Here is a 25,203-nt window from a genome sequence, read left to right on the forward strand (position 1 = left end):
CCGTCCGAGTCTACTAATCAATTTTACCGTGCAGCGCTCGAAGCACATTGACTGTCAGTTACTCCTAATTAATGCTGAAGGCAGACAAAAAGGGAGAATACAATAACTGACGTTATTTAATATAAGATGCCTACCCCAATTTTGCTTCCTTTGTGGAAAGCTCTTTTGGTCCTCGTTCAAGATTTAAGCACTGTTTTATGTTCTGTTTCAGAGGGTTGATTGAATGGCAGTTTATTATTCAAGACAACAAATTAAACTTCTCAAAGCCAGAGAGTTCCAGCACTTCTGGCACGGGCTGTTTTCTGCCAGAAGGAACACACTCAGGTCTGATTCATACCAACTGTTGCTTTTTAATGGAAGAAAAATAAAGATTCACATTAAAAGATTCACATTAAAATTTCTTTAGCACAGAAATTTGGACGCGTTAAAGAAAAGGCAAACAACGTTCAGTGCAAAGCAGATAATGAGAGCTTGCAGGCCAAACTGTGCTGCGTGTTACTTGCGTGTAACAGTACGAACGTTAGGGCCTAGTATTGCAGCCTGATTTCAAAGAGCTCATGAAAAGAGGGCATTCTTTGATGTTTTGTTTAAATTGAACATAACCAAGGGGGGACACAGAAGCATTGCTCTGGCTGCACCGAAATCAGGAAGGGCTTTGCAGCTCGCTTCGGTAACAGCTGAGCTAGGTCTGTGTGTGTCAGTGTGTTTCCTAAGGTTGGTGTATATATATACTCTATATGTGTCAGTAATGAGTGCGGGTGTGTAAACAATAGGAATTTCTAACATACGTGTTTTAAAAACTGTAACCTGGGAAACTATAAAATAGGCCTGAGTTTATACCTGAGTGATATTTATTTTAGGAAACCCGCAGAGGTTCTGCTTTTCTATTCAGAATTTTGAATGATAAATAACTGAGAACCCCTCTTATTCCTTTAGATTTCCTCCTTTAAGTAGGAAAGGAAACATCAGTGGTAAAGTAAATCACGTTGGCTGCTTCAGATGAGAGTTCTTGCAGCGTTCCTCCTTGGGCACCCTGGTGCTGCGGTGCTCAGTGCCACGCAGCATTCAGACAGCTTCTGGAGGAGGAGGTGACACAAGAATAATTACAAAGCGATTGTAGTGCTCTGGTGTGACTTTTAGTCGCAGGCTGTTGCTTTTCGGCTGGCCTAGGGTGCAATCAGGAGAGCTCAGATTTACGTGTGATTTCTGTAGCCCGTGCTGCTCTCATTAGGAGAGCTGACTGCAGCTCTAGAGACTTCATTAGGGACTTAAATTAGAGACTTAATTTACTAATAAATTTTTTCATTGAAATTTTAAAATATATCATTAGACTAATATATAATATATAACATAGACTAATATATAATATATAACATAATATATAATAATATCTAATAAATAAAAAGATGAGTGGTAATATTTTTTCCCACAAATGACAATCCTTTCTCTGAACACAAATGAAACTACTTTGAAGTAAAAATCCTTCTTAGTACTTTAGCATTTCTGCAGTTATATGTCATTTTCTTGTCTACAAACTGAAGACATAACTTCTGTAAAAGGGCTTTTATATTGTCTTATATTACTGTGAAATAGATACGGGTTATTCAAATGAGAAATTATCTGCCTACCACATTACGCTTCCTACTTTCTACATACAAATGAAAACTGCTTTGCCTCCAGGCAGTGTGAGATATTGATATGCTCAAACTTATTATTTTTGTAGTGGTTAACAATACCCCGTGGAAAACACATTAGCAGAAGGTATGGCGAGATATTACTGTAATATCTTTTCTAGTAAGTACTATATGCCAAGGATTATTTTCCTGTTGGGCATTTGTCCTTTGTGCTTGTGTAAAAAGCCTTTGAAGGGTTTCTGACTTTTTTTTTTTTTTTAAGGCTTATTTTTCATTTTTTCCCTTTAATTACAAGGAGCTTTCCAGATCATTTCTTCTGTAGGGGTGGCTCAGAGTGCCGCTGGGAGCCCTGAGCCGCGGCAGAGCAGCGGGTGCTGCTGCCTGTAGCTTGGGTGCTGCTGGAACTGCTCAACCCGTTACCCGTTTCTGCCAATGCTAACCCCTGTCCCGGCCTCTCTGCTAGCCCTGTGGGTCTGCATTACCATCTTTTATCCTGCTTTTCCACTCCCCAAAGGCTTCCCTGCCCCTCAGCCTCCAACAAGCCCTGGTCTCTGTACTTCTTGGGTGGGAGCCGCCGGTGATTTGGGCACGGCACAGGCACCTGCCTGCTGAAGATATGGGGGAACCCCAGTTCCTCTTCTTATGGGGGCACTGCTGTGAGCGTCCGGCCTGGGGACTTTGCACCATAAGGGTGTTTGAAGCCTAGAAGATGAGGGTTGTTGCAGGAAAGGCGCTGGGGAGGCAGGCACGGGCAGCCTGTTGCTGCCAGTCCCATGCAGCTTGCCCGCTGTGAGACAACTTCTGTGCCAAGTCAGAGCTTTGCAGCATGTTGCAGGGGGCACCAGTCTGGTACTATAGCTATTTCTGACAAGTTTTAGCACATATTGAAAATGAAGTTTTAAAACAAATTTCCTTGAAGTTCAGTACATGAAGAATTACGTTTCCTTGGGAAGCGCTTGCAGATAGATGGCTGCAGTGTGGCTTAGCGGATTTGTATGGCCCGATACAGAAGTTTAAAATGTAAAGCAGTGTTCCTGTGCACACACTAATCCTCAGAGCCCTTGACATACCGTGGCATGTCATCAAACTGTACACCATTTAAATGTTCTGGAACAATAACTTGCCCAACTTCTGGAAACCCTTCCCTGTAACCTTGGGTTTAGGTGCTCGATGTGCTAGTTCTGTATGTCCTTTATTTGAAAGTGGTTGAACTTTCCTCAGTTAAATATTTATGGAGATATGTGTTGCAGGAGAGAAAGCAGAAATATGCTCAATATACAGTCAGGATTTCCACACAATATAAGAGATGTTTTCAGGGTAAAATGTGTACTGAATAACAGTATACAACAAAGGAGAGAAGAAGCATGAAGGCCACTGCAAAATTCAAGAATACCTGGTTTTGTTCTTATGTTGCGACTGTGGGTTGTCGTCTATGGCATTGCCTTTGGCATTTGAAAGTGTCTAAATCCAACAGAAAAGAAACCAAAATGTATAGTTGATTTTAAACAGTAATGCAAGACATCTCTCCCATAACTATAAAGCAGCAGTTCTTAATAAGAATCACCAGAGTTCCAGCCTTTTTTTCTTGAAAATGCAAATAGGGCAGTTGCTTTTTTTTTTTTTGGGGGGGGGTGTCTTTTTTTTTTTTTTTTCCAAACCATGGAGGAAAGAATGTGGTATGTTCAACACACAGAGCAAACCAGCCATGTGGAAAAGAGGTCCTTGCATTACTAGTGTTTGGAGAGAAGAAGGCAAAATGCATCGTGGTTCCCTTCTTGGGAGCGGTCTTTAGTTGATCTGACACTTTCATTAATGACTTGGGTGAACAAAACACCCATTATAATTATGCAGTTATTGCCAAGAGGAGAGGATTTACAAGTGCTCTGGAGGCAGCACAGGAATCCAGAGTAATCCCAACAAACCGGATCTGGCATAACCTGGATGAAATATTGATGAGGGCGATGTGAAATGCTGATGTGAAAAATCCACTGGACGGTCAAAAGGAGCAAGGACTGAGCTGGCCATCCCCGTGTGGAAAGTAAGACCAGCCAAGTTCCAGTGATCCCTCCAAACAACCATCTCTGGTTCTCACGTGGGCAACAGCTCTTCAGGAACAGGCTGTGCTGTGCTGTTAGGAGGAAGAGCAGTTGCATTGGGCATTACAAACAAATGCAGTACAGTAGATGTGCAGAGAAAGGAGCTGGGGTGGATCTAAGGAAGGCATGACTGTGGCTTCAGGAAGGCAAGAGAAACCCTCCTTGGTGTGCGTTGGATGACTGAGCAGAGAGCTGCTGTAGATTTTAAGAGGGGCCTTCTAAGAGTAGGGGAGTCAGGCAATGAATTGTCCCTGGAGGTTGCGAGGTCTCTTCCAGGGAAGGTTCCCAAGAATGGATTAAATGAGTACGTCAAGAGGTGTTGAATTCAGCCTGATGCCACCTCAGCAGTTAGTTTAAAAATCCTCATAAGATCTCGTCCACGATCACAACCATTATTGAAGATGTAGCTGCTGTGTTTGCCCCTGTATCCTCTACCGTCATCAGTGGAAAATGTCTGACTTCTCTGCATATGAACAAATGCTGGGGACATTTTAGGTGAAATTTTCAAACGAGCCCAAAGGACTCTTGGTGGGAGTCAGGCACTTAACTCCCAGCTTTGTAAACCTCGACCTTAGCAGCTCTGTGGTAACATTTTACATTTCATCTTCCAGCTAACTGCTAGGTTGGATGCTTGTCCAGATAATAGAGTTTACCGTTGCCAAACATATGCAAAACTCTCTTGGCACAGTGCATGTATACATTGGCCAGAGTTTTATTTTAGTCCCTCAGCAGTATAATGGAGGACTTTAAAAGTCATCATTTGGGATAAGAAGGGTTTTACTTGTAGCTTATAAACGTATTAAAGTAGCTTAGGGTTTTTAGTGCTCCCTATCATTAGCTGAACTTACTGGGAAACATGATATTTTTTTAATCAAGTATAACAGAAACTCAGCAAAAAAAATTCTGCAGCAGATGATTTCAGAACTTAGATTCTAAAAGTGGAGGGTTTTTCTCCTTTCAGCAGATTTTCGAAGCTTTCATGACCGAGAAAGTAATTTCACTAAAAAATAAAAGAAAAGAAAATACTTCTTATGGAGACATGGAGAGAGAAATTTAGTATCAGCCAGATGCAATCTACAGCGTAGAAAAAAGTTCCCGTGTCCACTTTTTAACCAGTGTACCGGACTTAATTGATGTAAATGTTGGTTTTATTCAACAAGAAAAAAAAAAAAAGAACTTAGGCCCTGTGTTCTTAGTGGGATCCACAAAACAACATAAAACATTGTTACAACAATTAGTTATTCTAATAATTAACATATGTTGTTGAGATTGCTGAATTTTGTGTTTACTTTTACTGGCATTTGAAATACTGCTTTGCAGTTCCATTGAATTCAGGGGGCTGAATTCTGTCCTCAGAAACAAGCAGATACTTTCACAGAAGTCAAATTGTACATTTTTTAATTGAAGGCTAGGTTTGCCCCTAATATTTTTCAGCTTCACCCATGTAGCAATTGAGTTTTAAGTTTTTCGATTTGCTCTTTTCGTGCAGCAGCAATTGTTCTGGATAAGTTTAAAGAAGGCAGCCCTGTGTGTTTTGAATAAATAATACGTTACAGGGAAGGGATGTTCACACAGAATATAATTGATTTTGTGCTTGGATAATTAGAAATTGGTGCTCTTTGATGTGTTCAGGAGCCCCAAATTAAAAATTCAGAGTTTTCTAACTGTTAGAAAAATTGATTCAGAAACAGTTTGAATGGATGAAAAACAGCATGCTGTTGCACATGTGGTCTTAAATCTAATCCTAGGCTAACAAAGAGTAGTCATACATTTCAAGTATTTAGATATCTTCAGATCCTGCTCCATTTTAATTCTGAAATCAACACAATAATAGAAAAAATGCATGTTTCAAATTATTTCACAGTGAAAAATATTAACAACTATATCCATCAAAGCTTTTGACAAGTAGACATAATTATGCATAAAGGCAAAAGTGTCATGGCAGAAGGGATGCAAAATCTTAGAAGATGTACAAGTTTCATGGCAAATGCAAGAAAAAAATCTGCACAGCCCTGAATTAGTCATTTTTTGAAGAATTCAAATTAATTCCCTATGCAACAGTTCAAATATTTCTGAATTTAAATACTTCCTAAATACGTAGTTGTAGCTAACATCATAACTTTATTAGTTTGTATTTTAAAAAATTATTCCTTTGTTTTGGAAGGTGCCAGGCAGCACTTTAACATCCTTAATTTTGTCATTTGAAAATCACCGAATTGTAGAAATCAAGCTGTGGGTTGTCAGTCTGTTCTAATAGATGTGTTTTGTGCTCGGCCTTTTCATCACTCTTGTAGCCAGGATTACTCAAATAATCCAGCAGTCTAGATACCTTACCTCCGACACCGTGTATTGCTCAATGTTCTTGGATGCTAAAAACATAATAAGGATTACAGGGGCAGCAGATGGGCAGAATTTATTTATAGCAATGGGGTCTTGCCAACATTTGCAATTTCGTTATGAATACTGCAGTAGGTGAAGCACCTCTTCAACTCCTAGCTCCTAGAGCTGGAGGAAAACTTGCCTGGTTTGTGGCTTTCTTTGTGGAAACTTTACAGCAGCGCTCCTGGCTGAGATATTTTAGAAAAGAAAGATCATCTCTGGCTTTTCTAGTTGTGCAGCAGAGGCACTTGTGTAGCCCAGCTGTGCGTTTAATGTTAAATAAATTAACAAAGAGAACAACTCCTGTTTACTTTTTACAGTATGACCTTACAATCGGGAATGTTTTGCAAGGGATCAAGCTAACTTTGGCTGATGCGGGCTAATTCCCTGAGCACTCAATGGAGAGCGAGAGGTTATTCATTCAGCTGCTTTGAATCATCTTGCGGCACGGACCCCCCACGAGCAGCCAGGGCTGCGTTTTGGTAACCTGAGGACGAGCTGGGGTGGGACATGTGTGTGTACGAGAGGTGAATGGCCCCACAAAATGCCACAGCTGAGCCCCATCTTCACTTGATGCTTGCAGTTTCCAGTGATTTAGTAAATCTGCAGCAGGTTTATTTGCAAAGCGATGTTATCAAGTATATAATATAATGGTTGTAGAACAGAAAGAGAAAGATTTTAAAAGCTCTGCATGCTGTCCCTGCATATCTCTTACAGCCTGTATTTCATAACAGAACAGAAATCTTTAAATGTGGATGCTATTCTAAGAGATGCTTTATACACTGCCCTCTTCCCAGCCTCCCATCTGCATATCTGTTTTTCCCACTGCCCCATGACCATTCCCTTCCTTCTTTAGCTTGATTAGATAAAATATTCAGTTTCTGCTGTGCGAGGATAAAGCGTGCAACCCGAAGCACCCTGAAATCTGGAAATGCAAACCAGACAGCTGAATTTTGAAGCTGTAGCCGTTTCCAAACCTACCAGTGCATGGGAATGACCCCCCTCGCTAATTCTGTCCCTCTGCAAGTGGCTCAGGGGCTGCAGCTCCTCTTTACAGCGTTTGCTTTTCTCCAGGTAAGGCAGCTCCTCGCTGTCCCTGGCTCCCCACCACCAGCCTGCGGCAAAGGGCTGAAGCCAGTGGGTTTGGGCAGTGGGGTGGGTGCTGCCCCGCTCTTCAGCCCTAAAGCTTTCAGCCCGAGCTGGCTGGAGGCTGTCCTGCCGTGCAGCTGTGCTGGGCACCCCCTGCTCTGCCTGCCCCCAGTGCAGAGCCCAGAAATGATTTCAGAGCTGGGGGGGCAGCAAACTGCTGGGCATTCCCAGCTGTGCTCTGACAGGGCACTGCTTATGTGCTGGGGTGGGTTACCAGGACATACGAGTCAGGTAGATACAGTCAGATGGAACATGAGCAGAGCCCAAGTCTGAGGGAGCTTCAGGGCTTGCAGCAGCATTGTGAGAGTTGTGGTTCCCCTGGGAGGGACCCATGCCCATGTCCTGCAGGTAGCTGCGAGAGCTTGCAGGCGGCTGCAGCTGTTGGGATGTGCACACTGCTGCACGGGCTTGCAGCACGGCACAATTAGGCTGCTGGGAACAGCAGTCATCCACGGCTCCTGAGCCTGCAAACGTTACATGCTGGCTCTTCTTTTTCTTTTAGGGCCACCAGGCAGTTCTTATTTGCATGCTCTATAAAACTTTTGAAAACATTTTACAGCTTGCTTAACGTACAAAAGGTACAAGCAGCTATAAAATGAAACAGTAGCTCTGACTGTGGTGAGTGCCGCGCAGCACATCGTAAACCAGGATGGTGAACCAGATGCTGGAGGCACAGAAAACACAGCCCGGGCACAGGGCTGTGCCGCGTTCCCCAGCAAGCATGCTGGTGTGGGATCTTCCACTTGCTGAAACCCTGTGGGGCTTCCCAGCAGCTTTTGTGGGTCCGCAGCTTGCAGGCTGGGAGTTCTGAGAACCTCTGTGTTGTTTTGACTGGAGCTGCACACTGACTTTCATCCGTAATCGAATTTAGAGCAAACTGTATTATAAATGCAAGTCTGAGAGTGAGGGATGGAAACCGCACAGGAAAACAAAAGGCACCTCAGCGCTGAAGCGCGCTGGTGTCAGCTTGTGCTGGCAGGGAATCTCGCCATGACATAATGATGCACTTATCCAACGGCGTTTTGTATTTTTGGAGACAGATGTGCCGTGCAGTTGCTAGTGGAAGTTAAATGTTAAATATGAAACCCATTCATTTTCTCTTAGTCATACTTTGGATTTAAGCAGATGTTTTCCTAATTTGTGGTTTTCAAATGTAGCATGCTGACAAGACATTTATCATTAACTACAACTTCATCCATGCAGTTTAGCAAATTGGCCAATTATTAACAGTGAGTGTTGCATGGCGGTTGATGCGTAGCTCCTGCTGCTTTGAAAGGCCTAAATTGAAACTCAATACGTTTTTACAATATAAATTAATTGAGCTTTGGACCACATCCCTGTTGTTGGAGTGCTCTCCGCTCTCATTTTCGGAATGAGCAGCCATTTGTAATGTGTCGAGTAGCTGCGCCATCTGTGAGCAGGGCTCCTGCTGGTGTAAGAAGTGAAGGCTCACGTTTTTTTCTGGTACGGGTGTGAAAATGGCTGCTGGTATCCAAGTGCAGGCAGCATGGCTTACAGGAGAGCGTGGCCACGGGACAGTTTATGTAGATACATGCCAGGCTGGCTCTGCCACGGATGCTGCTGGAAGTATACCAGAAGGATGCAGGGGGGCAGTGAAAGCAGGGTGGGTACAGCTGCCTGGAAGCTAGCGTTGCCTAATATTTTCCATTATAACACTTTACTTGTTTATGAATTCGCTAGTCTTTACCCATTTAGGATTATTTTTTCTCCTGTTTTCTGTTGACAGGGTTTCATGTGGCAAGGAGAGGGTTGCAGGTAGTGGTGTGAGCTGGGGAGATCTCCCAAAGATGCTTTCCAACACCAGGAACTAACATATGGCTGAAAGTATCGTCTCCTATTTTCTTAGTTCTGGAATTCAAGCGGAAAATTTAGTTATCATTTTATTTATCCTATGTACAAGGCTTAAAGGACAACACTCAATGCACCTGTAATTTCTAGGAAGTGCAAAGACCTTGATTTTCACCAGTTGACACTGCAGAAATTTTGCCTTACTTTCCAGTTGAACTATGAAAACTCTTTAGGATGGTTTGTTCATAGTCCTTCTCGCTGCCATTTCTCTTTCTACGGCTTTTGAAGTAGCTGCGCAACCTCTGATGCATTTTTCTTCACATTCCCAGCATTTGTTTTTGCTCTGGCTTTCCAGCAAATCATATGCTTTTTTTCCTCCTCTACATTCCCATCTGGCCAGCAGGGAAGCTATGTATTCTGTTACAGAACAGGCTGCCGTACAATTAAAGGAGAATTGTAAATAGTTTTTAAAAAAATGTGTTATGTATTGCATCTTCCTTGATGCCACCAGCTATGCTAGTTGTGTAGTACTTACTGGGTTGCTTTATGCGACCATCTGATGTCCTTTCCTTCACTTCCCCCTGCTCTGTGGGAAAAGGTGGTGCTGGGTCCTACTGAGCATAAAACACCATAAAAATCCACAAATGCTACTGGGAGGTTGAAAACCACATAAAAAGGGCAGGGGGGTGGGAGGGAACAGAGTTTCGGGGATGGTCTGGGGTAGCTTATGTTGCCTCTGCTCCTGGTTTGCATTATGGGTGTGAATCCCATGGGTATTTAAAGTGAGCTGAAGGTCTGATCCAGAGGGTCAGTGAGGGATGAAACGGGGGTTTGCAAGAGAGATCCGTGATATACTTGTCTCCCTCATAACTTTTTGACTGAAACGGACATGCAGCAGAGGTTTAAGCAAAGACGGGTTATAGCTGCATTGCCAGCCACCGCCTTGCTCTCCTGGGTTTAGACAAATAAATCTCTCGAAGTGGCTGCTTGCCTCATGCCAGGCTGTAGCAGGAGGCAAGACCAGTTTGATTTCGGGTGAATTTGGCTAACCCACATCCTGACCCCTTGCAGCGCTGCCAAGCTCCTGGAGAAGAGCCCGTTCTCCGTCGGCACCCCGAACCCCCTGCTCCCCTCGCCGGCCAGCCTGCAGCTGGCCCAGCTCCAGGCGCAGCTCACGCTGCAGCGGCTGAAGTTGGCTCAGAGCGCCGTCACCAACAACCCGGCCGCCGCCACTGTCCTCAACCAGGTGCTCTCCAAAGTGGCCATGTCCCAGCCGCTCTTCAACCAGCTGCGGCACCCCTCTGTGATGAACGCCCCGCCGGGACACACGGCTGGAGGACCTCCGCCAGGGCCCGGCATCGCTAGCGCGAGGTTCCCCTCCGGTGGCATCGCCTTCCCCGCACAGACCCCGGCCTTGGCCACGCCGGGGGGTGGCCTGGGGCCCGTGCAGGCTCAGGCCCCCAACACCATCGTCATGAATCCCTTTGGAGGTGTTATGGCTCCCACCTCCAGCCAGCAGCCCGTGGTCGTGGGTCTCAACAAGGCGGGACCCTCTGCTGCCGCCGCCGCCTCAGCAGGGGGGTTTTATGAGTACAACAAGCAAAATGTCACCGCCCCACAAGCCTACACCTCGGAGGGGGATCCTCCTGGCCAGCATGGCTTCCCCTCAGCAGCAGGGGCTCGCTACGAGGCGCCCTTCAGCGCTGCCGGCCCGCTGAAGCACGATGCGCCGGCGGGGTTCCAGAAGGAGGCCTTTGGGGCGGCGCCGTCCTTCCCCAGCGACCCGCACACCAGTGCTCATCCAAAGGGAGATCCCGGCCCCATCTTGCATGGCACTGGTACAAGCAACCAGTGGGAAAATATCCCTAATTTCTCCGGCCAAAACAAGCCTGACCTCCTGCCCAGCGACAGCATGTGGCCATCAGCAAGCCAGCAGCCGTATGAAATAAGAAACGAGCTGTACAACCCCGAAGAGCCAACACCTGACACAAAGTTTAGCGCGGCCGCGGCCCCGGCGTTCGGCAGGCTCAACAATAGCAAGCAGAGCTTCGGCAGCCCCCGGGTGAGGCAGAATGAGGAGCTGAGCACTGGCACAACCGAGTTGCCCATGCGGCCGCTGCAGCCCCACGAGCTGAATGACTTCCACGGCGCGGCCCCCCTCCACTTCCCCCACGTCTGTGCCCTCTGCGACAAGAAGATCTTTGATCTGAAGGTGAGTGGCATATAATTGCATGCAGGGGCATGGCTCGGGCACACGGCGTTTGAAGGGGTGCCCTGTCTGTCTGTGTGTCTGTCTGGTGATTTATCTGGCTGCTTGTCCAGCTCCAGGTGTAGCCGTGTCCGTCAGCCAAGTCAGCTTTGCTCGCTGTGGAGGTACCCAGAGAGAAATACAGAGAGAGTTTCATAGGCCTAGGACTTGGAGCATTGTAAATCTGTTTTGTGAAAATTACGGGGGTTTCAGGGTCTGTTTTTGTTTCGCATTTCACTGTGAAAATATGAGGGTGAGCACATGTGCGTGCGCAGCGCTCTGTCACTGGGAGATTATAGTCCCGGCGTGAGAAATGCCAGATCCAGGCTCAAGTTGTTGCTCATCTCTGATGGATGCAGTTCAAGGGGAGGAGGAGCTTGAACCTGATTTCCCCCCTTCACCCCCCTTTTCTCCTGCCAGTACTGTAATTGCACATCTGCAGTCTCGTCTGGCTCTCGCTTTGTGTTTCTGATCCGAAAGCCTTCCCAATAAAAGCTGTGTGGAAACTTGATTAAACAAATTAGCACTTTTTCATAAAATGAGTTTACCAATTTCTCTTTTGGGATGTCCTACACCCCCTAGTAGCTCTAAGGAAACTTTAGATCCCATTGTCCCAGTGGCTTTGGCTTGAAAGCAAGAAGCTACCCAGCGTATCGGCTACAGACCATGCTCCCAGTTCTTATCTGTCATGGGCCCAGCCAGCTTTTATTGGCCATGTTTATACTGTCAGAGGAGCCTCCAACTCAAACTGACCCTTGAGCAGAGACTTCCTGGTTGTCCAGTGAGCCTGTGTGCTAGATCACATTGTAGGTCAGCTCTGGAGACGGTTATGTGCGTAGCCCACCGCTGCCCATGGGCTCTGCCTGGGGCTGTTTTTGCCTGGTGAGCCCAGCCCCACAAGTCCTTGTGGCCTTTTCCATCACATCGCAGGACCAGCACCTAATGGCAAAGGCATGTGTTCTCATGCTGATGGTGGCCTGACAAAAATATTACAACAGGAACAGTGGCCAGCAAATGAAATAGTAGCTGATATGTACATGCCCTGTGGCTTTGGGATATTTGAATGCATTTGCTCTTTCATGTTTCTCTTTTAGTCTTTGAGCAGCTGTTCACAAGAGGGTTTGCTATGGCTACTGCAGCTACAGGAGTGGTGTGAACTATCCCCCATCTAGGGCATGCTGGCCATTTCTTTTTCAATTTAACATTTAAAAACTGTGGGTAGATGTCATTACAATGATCTGTTGATTGGTGTTTAATGAACTGCCTCATTTCATTCATAAAAGTGTAAATAACTAAATGCACTTCTCTTACAAGTATTGCTCATCTACTGAAATGAATATGAATACTGAATGAATAATCACCCTCTTCATGGACATCGCAGGAGTTGAGAATGCTGAGAGCCTTTTCAGATAGAATAAGTTAACTGATTTAATAGAAATAAACATACTAGATTTAAAAATGAATACATAGAAGCTGTCCATGTGTAAAGTAACCAGTAGGTAATTTAACCTACAAATAACAGATCAGTAAATGTATTGGATAGAAGTGCACTTGGATCCAGTATCATACACTTTGATCTTCAGCGTTTCAGCATTGATTTTAGAATAAGGCAATTGGAATGGAGAAGCAATTTCTTGTATATTTGTTTCAGGATTTTTCCTATGCTCATCATCTCTTTGTTTCAACATAGGACTGGGATCAGCACATTAAGGGAAGTCTTCACATCCAAAAATGTATGGCTTTTTCAGATAAGTAAGTATTATTTCACAGACAGTCTTCCAACTGAATTCCTAATAGAGCATCCCTTACTTCAGTGGCTTTACACCAGGAATTTACTGTCTAATAATAATGCTTTAATATTTATGGCACATTATGCATGCTCCTAAAGTTGTTTTTTTCTTTTCCAGCACTGGTATCCGGTGTGTGTTAAGTTCAGCAGATGGAACATTGCATTTATCACCAAATAATGCAGCAGTTTTCAATCCATCTAGTATTGAAGGTGAATGGTTGCATGTGCAATAATTATATATATTTTTTTTAATGAAAGGGGAAGTCAGTCTTTGGGGAAAAATGGACATTTCAAATGACATATGATACAAGTTTCCAAGGAAAATAGTTTTTAGATGTTGTATACAGAGAGACTTAAAAGGCAAGATTGTCTTTCAAAATATCAATTTATTTTTCGTTCAATTAGTTGTTTTCACAGTACAATGTGAAGCAGTGTATAATTTGGTGTAGATACTATGAAATGAATTATTATGTAAATGGGGCATTTCTTACTGAGTCAAGATGATAATATGAGTCAAGATTTTCACGAAATGTGTGTAATCCATTATTTAGATTATCCTCCAAATGTCGGCTCATCTTTTATCACAACGTCAGCAAGATCCTTTGGCCAGCCAGGTCCTACATTTTCTTCTCTTCCATCAGGGGTAAGAGTGAGTATCTAAGCAAACTGATCTCCTTGCTGAGATTCTTGTAGAAGCCACTTCTACTTGCTGGAATTTTAAATGTGTCAGTTTAGGCAATGATGTGAACGTTGAGTTTAACTTACGTTTAAATTTACCAGCAGCTCTTTTATGCCTTTGATTTTGATCAAATCAGAACTCAACTGTAGATTTTCTTTTCACAGTGCTAGAATTTGTTTGCATGTTAGACAGATTTGGGGAGGGCGCTGGACTGTTATGTGTTCCCATAGTTTTTTCACCTGTATTCTGAACCTTTTTGACACAGGAAAATCATCTTCAGCTAGGAATGAAGAATAGGATTATTTTTTACTTACTGTATGCATCAATTGCAGTGAGAAACCTCTCCAGATATTTATCTGTAGCAATCTCTCTGCCTCTCCCATGCTGGGGTCGTTCTCCCCGGTAGCAGTGGTGGCAAAGACAGTGGCTGCAGCTTCGCTAACACTTACCCATCTAGGGATCCCAATTCAATTCATTGTACTGGGCTAGCTTTTTCTCAGTTTATTTTAGTGTACTATTTATATCTGCTGTCACTGGTAACATTTCAGTCAGTTTGCTTCAGTGTGCAACCTTCTGTGGTTTCTGTTTATTAGTTACCCCAGCACTCATCACAGGTTCCCAGTTGTATTCTTCTAGTGTGCAACTGAATTACCATCCCAATAAGCAAAAAGTGCCAGAAAGAAAAACAAACAAACAAACAAACAAAAAAACTAACATTAGAAGTAGTTCTAAGTAGTTCTTAAAATGGAGAAGAAAAAAAAAAAAGAAGAAGAAGAAAAAAGGTTTTAAAAGAAGTCAAGAAAAGCAAATCATATGCATTATGGAAATCCAAAGTTGTTAGGGATAAAATGAAGCACAAAATATATAGGAAAGCTATGATTAGAGTTGGAAACATCAAAGACTAATGTTAGGTCATTCATCGAATAGCAGCAGTAATCCAGGGGTTCAAATTTTCACCTTGTTAGCTTTTGTGTTTATATCCTGATGTGGTCTCAGACTCTCCAGAAAGCCAGGCTGAATTGTGTTCCTGTGCCACTCCAGCTCACAGCAGGCATTGCTTACAAAAACATCACCCAGATTTGTTTAATCAAATCAATTTTCTGCTGTGGGGTTTTGCTGTGACAGGAGTTATTGGAAGAGATTTTAGCTGCTGCCTGTCGCAGACACCATGTGTGCAAGGCAGCAAAGAGTGGAGCTGCTTGTGATGCCTGCCTCCAAGGTCAGAGGTGGAGTAGCAGCGGCTGTGCAGGAATGTTCCTTTTCATCATGTCTGTCAACCTCGCAACAAATGAAATTGCTGCTAATACCAGTATCGTTTCTCCTCAGAATCTGTCACTATTTGTCATCTAAGCTGCCTGCAGAAGTCCTTCTTCTGAATGACCTGCAGTACTAGGAGAGATGAAAGAACTAATAACTTCATTTTTTTGGGCACCATAAATCCCCTTTTTCTTCAAAAGCTCCTAAGGTAGACAGGGAGCTATATTAGAGGTGTTAAGTTTGAGTTTACCAGCTGTCATTCACCCCACAACTCTGGTGATTTATAATTTACTACACCTTTGCACAGCAGTATTCATTTTCAGCTAAGCTGCTGCCATTTAACTGAGCAGTGGGAGATTATACTTGACCCTGCATGTAATCATAAACAAAGTGTTCAGATTTCTGGAAGAGCTGGATACATGCTGTCTGTCTGTAAATAACTCTATCCCTCTTCGGAAGGCAAATACAGTGCTACAAGTCTTCCCTCAGCCATGCAGAGCCATTAGCAATGGAGGGACAGGACTGCCAGTTTCTTATTCTCTTTAGAAAAGATTCGCAAAAAGCTCAAGAAAGGGATAACGAATTTGAAAAGTAAGAAACCCCAAAATCAGGGGAAAAAAAAAGTAATAAAAATAACTAAATTAGATTGGGGAAATAATATGGCAAACTGAGGTGCTTTTCAGTGTTACACATCAAATAATTTATTCAACCAGTTATATGTTGAGCAAATTGGTTTTTTAGTAGTTGTCCAACTGCATTAGTAACCCTCTGTAGACATCAGCTGCAAAGAAAGTTAACTTAAAGTCTTACACTCCACGCTTGATGCACAACAGCTACTTTAACTTCCTGAGTGTGGATATAGCAGGTGTGTATTCCTTTTCTGGCTGTGTTTTACAGCTCACTTAATGAATGGATCCCATTTAACTTCAATCAGCTGTCAAGGTTATTGCCCGGTACAGCCCATCCACTCCTGGTATGAGTGTCTGACCACTTCTTAATCATGAATTGTAGCAGATTTATGATGTAGCATTTCAATTCAAGCCATTGCCAATTTGGGGGAGGTGGTAACATCTCACAGTCATCTGATTTAATGTACTGCTGAGTGCGTGTCTGAACCTGGGCCCTGGCACGTAGGTAGGGAACAGCTAAATCTTTCTAGACCTATATATTCTTAACAGACAATCTCTCAACAGATCTGACAAAACAAACAGGAGGTGCCAGGTGACTTGAGGTGTTCCTTTGCTGTCAGGAAGGTTTGTTTTTTTTTTCCCCTGCTAGGTGCAGGTTGTATTCTCCTGTTGCATGGTGTATGCTGCCTTGCCAGATGCACTCAGCCATCACTCCTTTTTTGTTCAGGTGGAATTGAGTTGCTCCATCTTTATCAGGGTCAGGTCTGTGTTCTTTTTCTGCCAGAGAAAATACCTTTCAGCTGGACTGTGGCACTTGTCTGATTTATCTTATGCACCTGGGCAGTCTCTGTGAGATACCAGCTAAACAGCAGACTGCATGATATAGGGTCTTACTGCAGCAAAAATACACAAACGGTTAAGTGGTAGAGCCTGGAGGGAAAGTAATGGGATGAAGGTGTAAATAAGATAACATTAGCTCTGTGACTTGTGAAGTTGCTGACAAGCCAAACATTTGTGATGGCTCTGGTGAACTTGATCCCACAAGATTACATGATTTGCATCTTCCCTTGAATGGCACAATTTTAACTGAAGGTAGAGATACTTCTTCAAAAAAACCCTAACAGCAGAAGTTATAAACTGGGAAGTAGTCTGGGAGGATGTAATCCTGTGTGAGCAATGTTTGCATATCATTAGCTGGGGTAAATTATGTTTCTCTCTCAGTATACACTGATACCTGCTTGCACATGGAGCACAGACCATGCTTTCCATGTCCAGGAGATGGGCAGCTCTTTGGGAACTGCCCCAGCACTCCAAAATAGACTTCCACCCTTGGGAAGTGACACTGCACCGGTAGCATGTGTCTGTGCCAGCCAATTTGGGACCTCTGGCTCTCTGCATGTCCAGTGGTCAGCACACCCCCAAGAGAAATGTCCCTCCTACTGGGTGTTGTTGTAATGGGAAGGGAAAGCAGTAGGTTTTCCAGCCTGAGATACAGCTGTTTTGTCCTCTAGCAAATTGAACGGGGTTGCTTTTATCCCCAATTCAATCTGTTCCACGAGGGCAGAAGAAGGGTTTGAATTCAGCCCGTGCTATCCTGAACTCCTCTGCAGTCACCTAAACTGATTTCTAATATCTGTCAATCCAGCAGGGACTGCAGTGAGCATCTGTTTCAATCTGTAGGCACCACAGACAACAGGTGTTCACTGAGTCATTGAAAATATTATTTATTTGTGCATTGCTGGCAAATTATTTGTTAAGGGCCTTTTACTCAGCAACAATGTATTTGTGTGGGGAAGGCACTGAGCCATCAGTGGCACAGAAAGCTGCAGGACAAAGGAAGGCTACGTGACTTGGCAGAAGAGCCATGAGGGTTGTGGTGGTAAACCAGACAGGTATCAGGCTCTCAGGGAGCTTTTTGGAGGGCCTGAGACCTCCGTGTGGCAGACAACCCCCTCTATCTCTATCTTTGGAGGGTGCTCCAGACTCTCACTGGTGCTGGGTAAAGTCCAGGGTCCTGTGCATGTAGCCTGGCTCTCTGCTGTGACATTCCAGGGACATGAAGTCGCTGGCTCTGTGAGTTTTGAGGTGGTAACTTACCTTCTGCAGCAATAGCACTAATTCTTGTTTGAACTCTCTCTAGAAGAGAGTTCTTTCTACTGGAAGAGCATCTCTTCTAGTAATCTTCTCTGGACTTTGTCATATCCAGAGATGGGGACTCCATCGCAAGTCACGCTTCAGTTAAAAATATGAATGGGAAGGGAAATGTTTAAATCTGGATGTTAAAATATGTCTTTAAATAAGGATATTTGTCTTTTATAACAGCTACACAGAACAGAACATTTTTTTTTTTTGCAGAAACGTAAGGTCTTATCTAGTAGCTGGAATATGTAAGATAAAAACATGGTTTTGAGTTGGGTTTTTTTCCAGTTTCCCCAGAGAAAATCTCCATTGGGTCGAGTTGTTCACATCTGCAACCTCCCCGAGGGAAGCTGCACAGAGAATGATGTCATTAACCTGGGCCTTCCATTTGGGAAGGTCACCAACTATATCCTCATGAAATCCACTAATCAGGTACTGTGCATGTGGAGTCACCAGCAGTGATGTAAATGGACACAAAAACGCACTGATGTGCTAAGGGGAGGCTGTGCCCTTACGGGGCACCAACACCTCTCTCCCTTGTAATCTGCTCTGTATTGCAGTAGAGCTCTGTCTTTGAGGTGATTTTAGACTCCAGGATGTTCTATATACCAGTGGTAGACTTGGAAGACTGGGATGTATTCTCTCACATAACCATAGCAGACAGTGCAGATGGATGTGGAAGCCACACCAGTGAGCAGTGTGTGGGATGGTAACATTTCAAAATATGGTCAGTGCACAGCTGGGAGTATCCTCAGCCAGTTAGATCAAAGTCACATCAACTGCAATTTTCATGCAAATAGAAGTGCTAGATAACATTGCTCTTCTTTCTTAAAAAATAAATATATTTTTTGACTTTGTTTTGTCTGGTCATGCTGTGGTGTTCTGCTCTTGCCTAGTGCCCTTGCACTTTGCAAGGCAGAGCTGGCAGTCTCAGGAGCGGTGCCTGCTGCAGCATTGCAGTCCTGCATCCTGTCAGCAGCTGAAGAAGCACCATTGAGGCAGTGGGGAAAAGGTGTTGGATTTTTTTTTTTTTTTTCAAATATCAAGAAAGATTGGGTTCAAGTCACTTGTTCTTTTAAGTGGCTTCTAAAGTTGCCTATCAGCTTTCATAGATGTGTTGAAGCTGTAATTTTTAGTTAAAAGAGGCTGAACAACGAATGGCCTGAGTAATGCTATTTCAGCTGCAGGGCTGGAGAGCTATCCACTTCTGTACTATCAAGATAGTTTGCATGAAAAGAATCCAAATGAAAATGATTGTGCTGCCTTTTCTGTCTTATACTTTGTTTTTTAATTCTGTAGTAGATTTTAAAGCTCTCCCCATTTGTGCTAGGCCTTTCTGGAAATGGCTTACAGTGAAGCAGCACAAGCCATGGTGCAGTACTACAAAGAAAAACCTGCTATGATAAATGATGACAAGTTACTTATTAGGATGTCTAAAAGATACAAGGAATTGCAGCTGAAGGTAAGATCAGATTCCTGATCAGATTTCCCGGGTTTCCATAGCATGTTCATGAGAATACATCAAAAAACCTTTGCTGATTGCTGATTTCTAGTTAACATTTTAATATTATGGAAAACAAAGTGAAGAAAGATAAATTAAAGAATGTATGTTAAAGATTGTTTATACTTAGCTGTTTGCTGTTGTTCTAAATTGTAATTCCTTGGAAAGATCCAATTTTCTATTGTTCTATCATACTACTATTTCAAAAATCCCTTCCAAGCTTCCTTCTGAGCAGGCTTCTCTACAGTGCTTGAATTAACAAAAGGCTAAAGCACAGCCCTGTGTAAGATACCACATGTCAGCAAAAATAAGGGGTGCCATCCTTTTACACAGGCACTAAGCCTGAGGCAGTGCTTTTCCCTGGTTGCCTGCTTGAGCCGTAATGCAGTCTCTATTCTGAGCCACAATGGCAGGGATAAACATCACACTGATTAGTTTTTCTTTCTTTCTTGAGAATGACCTCACTTAGAAATATGATCTATTGTCACTTATGTTGCTATTATTATTATTTACATAGAACAGAGCAGTATTTGGTCCTTGTACTTTTTGCAGTGTGTGATGCTTTTGATGTGGACACCTGAGGGATCTCCAAAAATCCGTACTCTTGAGAGCGTAGTGGCAGGAACTTATGTTTTGCTGTAATGATGAGGGAAAAAAAAATCATGAGGACTTGGACTGAAACCAATGGTGCAAAGCTGAAAAGCTTTATATTATCCAACACAGCACGAAGTTATTTTATAAAATAAGTGCAGTGTTCCAAGTTAAGAGGCCTTCTATGAGCATTAAGGGAAAGGAGTAACTCAGATGGTCTGGTCTGACCTTTGGAAAATTTCTATCCTGCATGTGTTTAATAGATAAAGGAGGCTTGAAGGAGTTGTCAGAAGCCCATAAATCAGGGTGCTCTTTCTTACTGCGGTATTGTGAGGCATCAAGAAGTGAGGTGGTGGGGACTGTGCAACTACACATAGAGGCTGAACTGGGCTTACCCACAAGGGTGTAGGACTTTGCCTAGACTTCAGGAAGATTTTCATCATTTCCAGCGGCAATTTCTTAGGTTATGGAATTGTTTTTCCCTGCATGAACAAATGTGCTTTCTCTTTGTTAAAAACAAAGAGACAAACAAAAGTACAGCATCAGGAAAGGGGGGATATGCATGAGCTGTTTGCCACTACGAACTGCTCTGAGTTCCTGCATGATTATGGTGCTCAGCTGTGCATGCTCCAAGTGTTTGATGAATTGCACACACTCCGGCCTGGAGTAGTGCACCTTTTGTAGATGATCTTGAACCTCAAGTAATCAGCACTTCCTGCACACATTTTTCTTGCACTTTGCTTTTCTGAAGCTCTTGCATTTAAACCTGGTCTTTCAGAGCCATCCTCCAGAATGGCAGGTCATTCCTAGGAGGGCAGGGACAGGCTGATGCATCTATTTAGTTCAGCTGTTAGAAAAGCTGCCTGGTTTGTTTCATCTTACATCCACTTCTAGAAAATACTCCACAGCAAATGTGTACCAGGGAAGTACAAGGTAGTTTTCAAAGCCGACTTTGCAGAAGCCAAGTATGAGGAGAGAGAGCTACAACATAATGGAACAAATTTTTTGTTTGTATCATTTGACTGCTTTGATCATGCTGTTGAGATACCAGTTGCAGAAAAGACTGTAACCAGACCACTGAACAAGTATTTCTCATTAGTAGTAAAATGGAATGATGCATGGGTGCTGTTTCTGAAGGGACAAATCACGTATAATAGCTTGGAGAGCAGTGCAGCGTGCTAAACAGTGTCTTTGTCTTACTTAGAAACCAGGGAAGAATGTGGCTGCTATCATCCAGGACATCCACTCACAGAGGGAGAGAGACCTGCTGCGTGAGGCAGACAGGTAAAGTTTCTGTAGAGTTTGGAACCGGGACCTGGATAGGTCTGAAAACCAGCAGGTAGAATAAGCATAGTGTGTGTGCTTCCCTCTCTTCTCTCATTTGCTTTCCTATTTCAGGTTTCATTTCAAATCACTGTGAAAATAGAAGTGGGTACTATAGTAGGTGCAGAACCTATGTAATGAGATCAGATTGAAACAGACTGTTAGGAAAATAAATTAACTCATTACTACTGATGATAATGACTCAGAAAATAGGCTTGGCATGCAAAGAACGTACAAATGAAGCCATTCCCCTCTCCTCACCCTTGAGTGAAAAGCATAAAGGCTGGGGTTGCTGTGAGACCTGGAGAGAGAAGGAAGTTTATTTTGGTATATTCCTGATCTGACTGGCTTCATTGGTACTTTTCTTGACCTTCCAGAGGAGGGAGGGCGGGGGGGGGGGGGAAAGAAGGAAAAATTGAAAGGACTCACAGTCTTAAAACACTTATTTTAAACAGGTGATCATTTTCATTTTTGTCTCAGAGGTGCCCTAAAGGAGTGAGTAGTAAGGATGCTAACACTAGGGTCATTGTAAGGGTGTTAACGTATTATAGGCTTTTAGCATAAAAACCCCTATGAGACATTTTAAAGAATGAATGAACATATTTTTGGCAGATCTGTGGGGACTTGTTTAAACTCTGTGGATATGGCACTGCCTTTTCTCCTGTTTGCTGTGTCTGCAGCTGTGCAGGGCATGTCTGTGACAGACCTGAGTTCTCAGGCATGCAGGCAATGGGGTAGCCCCGTGTGTTTGCGGTGGGCCAGCCAGTTACAGCTGCCTTTTCCTTCTGCAGCAGGTATGGCACGGAGAGGCCCCGCTCTCGCAGCCCCATAAGCCGTTCCTTGTCACCCCGATCCCACACTCCCAGCTTTACTTCCTGCAGTTCACCCCACAGCCCGATGGGGACCAGCAGGACCGACTGGGGAAATGGAAGAGAGTCGTGGGATCAGTCCCCGTATTCCCGACGGGACGAGGAAAGAGACAGCAGAGAATGGCGAGAGAATGGGGATGAGAAGAGGGATAGGACTGACACATGGGTACACGAGAGGAAACATTATTCCCGACAGCTGGACAAGTTTGATTTGGATGAACGGATTGAAGGAGGCAGAGGGCACAGAGAAAAATATTTAAGGAGTGGTTCTCCTGGCTCTCTTCACCTTATATCTGGCTACAAGAGTAGGGAAGATGACTATTACCGAAAAGCCTCTAAGTCAAAATCTGACAAGTTTCAGAGGCAGCTGCAGGAGCTGCCTGGCAGATCCAAGAGAAAGGAAGAGGCAAAGCTAAGGGAACGGAGGCATTCTTACAGTGAGGACGCTGCTAGGGAGGAGATGGCCGAACAGAAGCACAGCAAAGCCTCTGAGGGCTCCAGGCAGAAACAAAGTGAGAAGAATAAAGTGAAGAAAGCGGAAAAAGACCAAGAAGAAGATGCTGCTGCTGAAGGCAGCGACCTGAAGGAAACCAAACCCGCGGAGAATAAGGTAAATAGAATCCCAAACTGATGTAAGAAGAAGGTAAATGATGATGTGATGTATTTTCTGAAGTATTTTAGGTCACTTGTTTTGGGTGTGGTGTTGGTGATATGCGGCGTTTTGCCATGATACGATTAGGGAATATGGCTCTAGAAGAGACCTTGGGAGGTCACCTCATCCATGTTTTTGGCCAGATCTATGCAAATCTATTATGCCATTTCAGTGTTAAACACCTGGACGTCATTTTTCGCCGTCATACCCAGAACCTCTGGGTAACTAGTTGGGGGAAGAGTTAGAGGCAACCAAAACTAAACCAAAGGAATATCTGCTATTTGCATGCAGGTTGCATGTGCAGGGGCCATTGGCCTACTGTTCTCTTTTCCAAATCTCTGACTTGCCCTCCCTGCCCTCCCCCAGCTGCTCTTTCAGCATCATTACCTCCTTCCTGCTGCGTGTGATGTGGATCAGGTTATCTGGGAATTAAGTAGTATGTTACAGGGACGCACAATATATATTGCTATGCTGCCGTAGCTGTAAGTTACTATACTGCAAAAATGGGGAATTAACTTTTTATGAGGAGCATTTTCCTTTGGTCAGCTCAGTAAAGCAATTGGTGTCTGTTAAACCTGCGCTCCTGCCCTCAGCTGTGGCAGGGATAATTCACACCACTCCCTTCAATGTGCTGGCAGGAATCTCTTCCTGTGGCAGAACCACTGGATCAGCTCTCCTGTAAAGTTACGGGATCACTGGAGAAATGCTGCCGGTCGGTGAAGTGGCAGTGTTTGTGGGTTTGATTCTCAACTGGAAAAGGATAGAGAGGGAACAGATCGGGATGCCTCGCTCATCTCGGAACAGCCCATGCTCATATCCCCTCCCTGCAGGGATCTTATTTCTGGCTCTCGGCCACTCTGCCTCCCCCAGCCCCCTGGTGATACCCGGCCTCCATCCGCCCACGGGGATGCTGGCACAGGAGGCTGCGGAGCTGCTTTGCTGACCAGGGGTCCATCTCTGGCTAGTGACTGCGCTGCCAGGGCTGTCCCTGGCTGTTTTTAGTTGACCTTGCATTTGTTCTTCTTGTGTGGGGGCAAGGTTGGTGGAGATGCCTAGATCTTGTAACTCAGCGAGTCTCTGTAACAGTCGGCAGCGCTAGCTCATGCCATAGATATGTGCCTCTGTAACCACCTTTTGTCATCTTTCTCCTGGGGCCGACATTTCGCTGTGATGGATGGTTCCTTGGGAGACTTCTTTCACTTATGGAAATGTCAGGCAGCTTCCTGAATCATCAGTGCTGCACACCCCTCTGCATATTTTTCTGTTCATTTTTAAACTGGCTTTGTAAAAGGCACATTTCTCCGGGGACTGCTGCTAATAACGTGTTTTAAAAGGAAGAAATAGGTTTGAATGCTCTTGAGTTCATACTTTGTCTCCACCCCTCTTTGACTAATTGCCAGGTAACACTGTGGTTTTGTTCTTCCAAAGCGTGAACAGTGCAAACAGTCACACTCTTGACTGATCCTGCATCAATAAACAAAACAGTTGAGGTCTTTTGCAGGGTTTTAACACTGCTGCTCTCCTTACCATGTCTGACTCAACATAACAGATGTGAGTAGAGAACAGGGGAGAGACTGGAAATTTTAATGAATTCACATTCTCCCCAACCTGTCTTCTTGCTAACTCTATGATATAAATTACATATCTCTAATTTTGTTTCAATTTCTTTTTTCATCATTCTTATTTGTGCAGCTTTGCACATGGAATCAAACTCTTGGGTCTTTTCCCACAGTCCAGTTGACTTGCATTAACTTTAGAAATAAAGAATGTGACCTTGTGGGTGACTTTGCTTCCCCAAAGCCAAAATAGAAACATAATAGAGCACCACTGTGTATTGCTTTATGTGTATATGTTGTATTTATTTTAGCTTGGAAAAGAGGAGCAAAATGCAGAGAAGAGCTCACCTTCAGCTAATAAACAAAGAAGAGAATCTGGAGAGATTCTGGAAAACGCAAGAAAAGAGAAGGTTGGTGACATGTTGGTGACAGCTTCCATGATAAAATAAGTGAAAATCCAGGTGTGGTAGCATGTTGAACTGAAATATTAAAAGTCCCATGGAAGGGCATGTAGAGGGGCTGTAGAATGGGTGTCTAAATTACTTTGCCTTATCTTGACCTTTTCCTGAAGTCTCCAGAACTCTTTTTTTAGTTGCTCTTTGCCCATGTACATTGCTTCACATGCATAGCCCTTGGCACTGACAGCTGTAATGTATGCCCAAGTGAACCATGTAACTTTGTGAACTGTGCCCAAAAATAGGAGATGCAGTCAGTCAGTGGAGAAGGAGGGAACTAATGATGAAAACTTTTCAGAGCATTGGCCTTAGATGGATTAGGGATAGCAGCCTCTTTGATTATTTCTGTTTTTAATTAAATAGTGTCTTAACAGCACCCCTACTGCAGCATCGCAGTCGGAGACAGCAATGTCCTTGGAATTCCTCCAGCGTCATATCTGTAGGGTCA

General features: G+C 43.9%; 1 protein-coding gene across 7 annotated transcripts in view; it reads left to right on the plus strand.

Moving 5' to 3' along the window:
* The window catches only part of RBM20 (RNA binding motif protein 20), a 104,015-nt gene that overhangs the window by 65,855 nt on the left and 12,957 nt on the right, over window positions 1–25,203 (plus strand). For 5 of the 7 annotated variants that reach the window (XM_027460482.3, XM_038181348.2, XM_038181345.2 and 2 more), the window contains exons 2-10: window positions 10,139–11,279; window positions 13,006–13,067; window positions 13,223–13,314; window positions 13,656–13,753; window positions 18,097–18,240; window positions 19,139–19,270; window positions 21,105–21,184; window positions 22,015–22,702; window positions 24,612–24,710. In XM_027460482.3, the coding sequence (XP_027316283.3) occupies window positions 10,139–11,279; window positions 13,006–13,067; window positions 13,223–13,314; window positions 13,656–13,753; window positions 18,097–18,240; window positions 19,139–19,270; window positions 21,105–21,184; window positions 22,015–22,702; window positions 24,612–24,710 (2,536 nt within the window). The remainder of the gene's footprint in view (window positions 1–10,138; window positions 11,280–13,005; window positions 13,068–13,222; window positions 13,315–13,655; window positions 13,754–18,096; window positions 18,241–19,138; window positions 19,271–21,104; window positions 21,185–22,014; window positions 22,703–24,611; window positions 24,711–25,203) is intronic. The other 2 variants (XM_038181342.2, XM_038181343.2) reach the window with 2 other exon arrangements.

The sequence above is a fragment of the Anas platyrhynchos genome, chromosome 6 (genome assembly GCF_047663525.1).
Source record: "Anas platyrhynchos isolate ZD024472 breed Pekin duck chromosome 6, IASCAAS_PekinDuck_T2T, whole genome shotgun sequence".
NCBI classification, from domain to species: domain Eukaryota; kingdom Metazoa; phylum Chordata; class Aves; order Anseriformes; family Anatidae; genus Anas; species Anas platyrhynchos.